This window comes from Arachis hypogaea, chromosome 20, assembly GCF_003086295.3.
Source record: "Arachis hypogaea cultivar Tifrunner chromosome 20, arahy.Tifrunner.gnm2.J5K5, whole genome shotgun sequence".
NCBI lineage: Eukaryota > Viridiplantae > Streptophyta > Magnoliopsida > Fabales > Fabaceae > Arachis > Arachis hypogaea.
The window spans coordinates 11,292,973-11,296,798 of record NC_092055.1 but is presented as its reverse complement, the minus strand read 5'-3'; the positions used below and the strand labels follow the sequence as shown (position 1 = coordinate 11,296,798).

The following is a 3,826-nucleotide window of genomic DNA, read 5'->3' as shown; positions in this document are numbered from 1 at the left end:
GATAATAACTTAATAATGAATCAAAATCAAAATCAAAAGCAAAATCAAAATCAAAATCAAAAGAAATTTTATTATAGAGTACTTAAAGATTTTTCATGAATAGACAGGAAACATTGAGTAATATTTTTGGGTGTTTATTATGAATTTCTGGTTGCATGTTTTGAATGGATACAGAATGATGGACAGCAAGAAGGTAAGAGTTGAAGAAAGCAATAAATGAACAAAAATCAAAACTCATTAACCTTTACATTAATCTTGAAGAAGCATCACGCATTACTAGAAACGAAGGAGAATGGATAGAGAGCTGAGAGATGCTGCTGCGGAGAGTAACGCCGCTGCTATTGGAGACGCTACTTGAGATGAACAGCGAGGTCAAGAATGCTGATTCGTGGCGTACTCCAGCGTTGAGAGCAACAAAGATGGCGCGCAAGAGTGTAAAAAAGAGACTGTAAAATTTTGGGGGAGAAGAAGAGAGCGTGGTAAAGGAGCGTGAATACACGCTCTCTTTATGGGTTTGGGCTTTATTTTGTGTGAGGTATAAAATTACTATTGCTGGCCCAAAAGTGAGAAAACTACTAGCCCCTAAAGTGTTCTTATATTAATATATTAGAGTCTTCTATTTACACATCTTTATTTTATATTTAGTATATCTTTTATTTTACAACAAAAACAACCTAACATGCATCGTGGAAATCGAAATCACCGACCAAAAGAAAACAAGTATGTGTTGTGTGTGTGAGTTTGTTGATGTACACGTTGATGAACATGGCTCCTACTACACTCTCCTATCTTCTCTCACCGGCAAATCTTCACCGTTTCCCTTCCCCAAACCCTAACCCTAATTTCCTCCATCCGCGTACCACCACCCAATTCCTCACCTTCGCATCCAATTCTTCACCGCAAAACTCCACCGCCACTCCTCCTCCTCCTCCTCCAACTCCGCCTCCGCCGGAACCCTCCGAGAAGAAATCATTTGCGGTGTCCACCGGCGAGCTGTTCTTAGGTATCGCGACGCGCCTGATCAAGGGCCGCACGGGAGGAAGCATCGTATCGGATTCCTCTTCGGCTTCGGTGGAAGAGGAGGAGGAGAGGATTGGTGCGGTGGTGGAGGATGAGATTCAACCCGACGTCATTTGGGAGCAGAGAGTGAAGGACGTTGAAGCTGAGCGCAAACGCAGAGTCGTCACAAGCCCTGGCTTTAGTTTCTCTGCTGCTGGTCTTCTCTTCCCTTACCATCTTGGTGTTGCTCAATTCCTCATTGAAAATGGTTACATCAAGGTCTTTTATTTTATAGAACAACTCTCGTTTCATGTGCTGTTCTTTTTGCCTGATTAATTATTTGGGAAATGATCAAAATTATTGATTTTTAGATTGGAATTGTTTGTGTTGATGCAGGAAACTACTCCTTTAGCTGGTTCCTCTGCAGGAGCTATAGTATGTGCTGTGATTGCTTCTGGAGCTAGCATGGAAGAAGGCTTGAATGCTACTAAAATCTTGGCTGCCGATTGCCGCGACAGGGGGACCGCATTTCGACTTGGGGTTTGACTCGGCACTTGTTTAATATTTAGTCGTTCTTGGCATATATGCTTGTTTCTCTTTCGGTTACCAATGGATCAGTGATGATTTAGTTCAAATAACTTGCCATTATTATACTCTTATTTACACTCATGATCCTCTTATTTTGGACTTTTGTGTTCACAAAGACTTGCAATAAGCAAGCTATGATCTGTTCTGTTCTGTTTGGTTAGACCATAGACTCTTTAGGTGTGTCTGATTTTCTTTTATTTTCTAACTTGCGCTGCTAATATCGAGATATCCCTAGATAAGGATCATAAAAGCTGTTTTATTGCGATATTATGCTTGTGCCTTATTTTGCTTTTTGAGTGTAGGCTGTTCTTTTGTTTTTCTGTGTAGGCTGTTCTACGGGACGTTCTTGAGAAATTTTTGCCAGATGATGTTCATGTCAGATCGAATGGGAGAGTTCGGGGTGAGATTGGATATCTAGATTTTCTCTTAACAGAATTATAAAATCTATAGCTAGAAGTGATATGCTATAGAGAAGGAAAAATGTGGCGTGTCTTGTATAGAGTTGCCTACAGTAATCATATACTATTTAGTTATAAAGTTGCATTTATAACTTAATGTTATAATTATATTATTTGTGTCTGGAACAAAATAAATAACTCCAAAGTGAAGATGGGGAGCTGTCTAATTTTCCTTTATCAGTAGTAGACTAGATGTGGCCGAGCCTTATTATATTACCTTCCCTTGCAGTTGCTGTGACACAGCTTCTTTGGAGACCCAGGGGTTTGCTGGTGGATCAGTTTGATTCTAAGGAAGATCTCATCAATGCAGTTTTTACTTCTTCCTTCATTCCAGGGTGATTTGTTAGTATACCATTTTTACTTGGTTGGATGTGATCTTCTTAACACAACATATATGATAAGTGAATTTGTAACTTATTTTGATTTTACTCTAGATATCTTGCACCAAGGCCAGCAACAAGGTTTAGAAATCGACTATGCATTGATGGGGGCTTGACATTGTTTATGCCACCAACATCTGCAACACAAACGGTATTCTTGATCTTTATGATTGTTTTGTTTCAATTCTGATATGCTTAAAAGAATTTATGATTGATAAGACTCTTGTCATATTTTGACCTCAATGAGCATATTCCTCTTTGCAGGTTCGTGTTTGTGCTTTCCCAGCTAGTCGATTGGGATTGCAAGGGATAGGGATTAGTCCAGATTGCAATCCTGAAAATGTTACTAGCCCCCGACAGGTAATTATGCAGTTTTTGAATTGTCATAACAATTTTCTTAAGGATAGGAGATGATTGATCGTTATGCATTGAACTATTTCAGCTTTTCAATTGGGCTCTCGAGCCAGCAGATGATGCAATTCTTGATAGACTCTTTGAGCTTGGATATTTAGATGCTGCTGTCTGGGCGAAAGAAAACCCAGTCGAAGAAATAGTTCAAGATGGTAGTCCTGCGCTTGGAAATAGCATTGCAGAATAGCTCATTATGTAGATTGAAGATGCACGAGGAACAAATTATGTTACCTTGAAATGGAGCGTCAAGTCAACAAGTAATGATGTCTTGAAGTAAATAACTAGAGGAATGAATTTCGTTGTTTTAATGTATATTGCCATAGGCGAAAGAAAAATGGAGAGGTATACATGTTAAATTTCTAAGCCACAAGGGTCATGTAGTTTAATTTAGAAATCCTGACCCTGACCCTCTATCTGATTTATTGTGAAATAAAACAGAATTTATTACCTTATCGGTGACAAAAGTCATAATTGTACTCGAGTTCTCCTCCATAAGTGATGCCATTTTCCCATGTGATCATATCAGAAATTATCGGGTCCTTCTAGTGTATGGTTATTGATACCAATGATAAAGAAGTATGGACAGGCAAAAATTAAAGTGAAGGAATTGGTAAAGTGATAAAGTAAGAAATTAATCACTTTTAAATTAAGATAGTGGGGTACACATTTTATAGAAATTATAAAATTAATGGTGATTAATTTTTTATTTTACCACTTTATTAACTTTCTCATTTTAGAATTTAGAGCATCCAAATTCAAAATATCATATATGCGTATAGTACGCTTATTAATAGGTTCTCACATTAACTTTCTAATGCTTTATTTTATACTTAAAATAAAAGGCGGATAGTTTAAGGAATATTGTTATTTTAAATGACACAAGTATCATAGATATTTTACAGAATAAAATTATAAACCAATAAAAAATTAACTTGGGTTAATATAGTGGTTAGTTCGCTAATCCATTTAAACAAATATCGGGAATTTAAA

At 37.3% G+C, this 3,826-nt stretch overlaps 1 protein-coding gene across 1 annotated transcript; it reads left to right on the top strand.

Annotated features, from left to right (window-relative positions):
- The first annotated feature begins 677 nt into the window (after positions 1-677).
- Positions 678-3,365, top strand: LOC112783853 (uncharacterized). The gene is made up of 7 exons (XM_025826926.3): positions 678-1,278; positions 1,396-1,539; positions 1,915-1,987; positions 2,275-2,380; positions 2,480-2,576; positions 2,690-2,785; positions 2,868-3,365. The coding sequence occupies exons 1-7, from the start codon at positions 748-750 to the stop codon at positions 3,021-3,023; spliced, it is 1,203 nt and encodes a 400-aa protein (XP_025682711.1). The 5' UTR covers positions 678-747; the 3' UTR covers positions 3,024-3,365.
- The last annotated feature ends 461 nt before the right edge of the window (positions 3,366-3,826 follow it).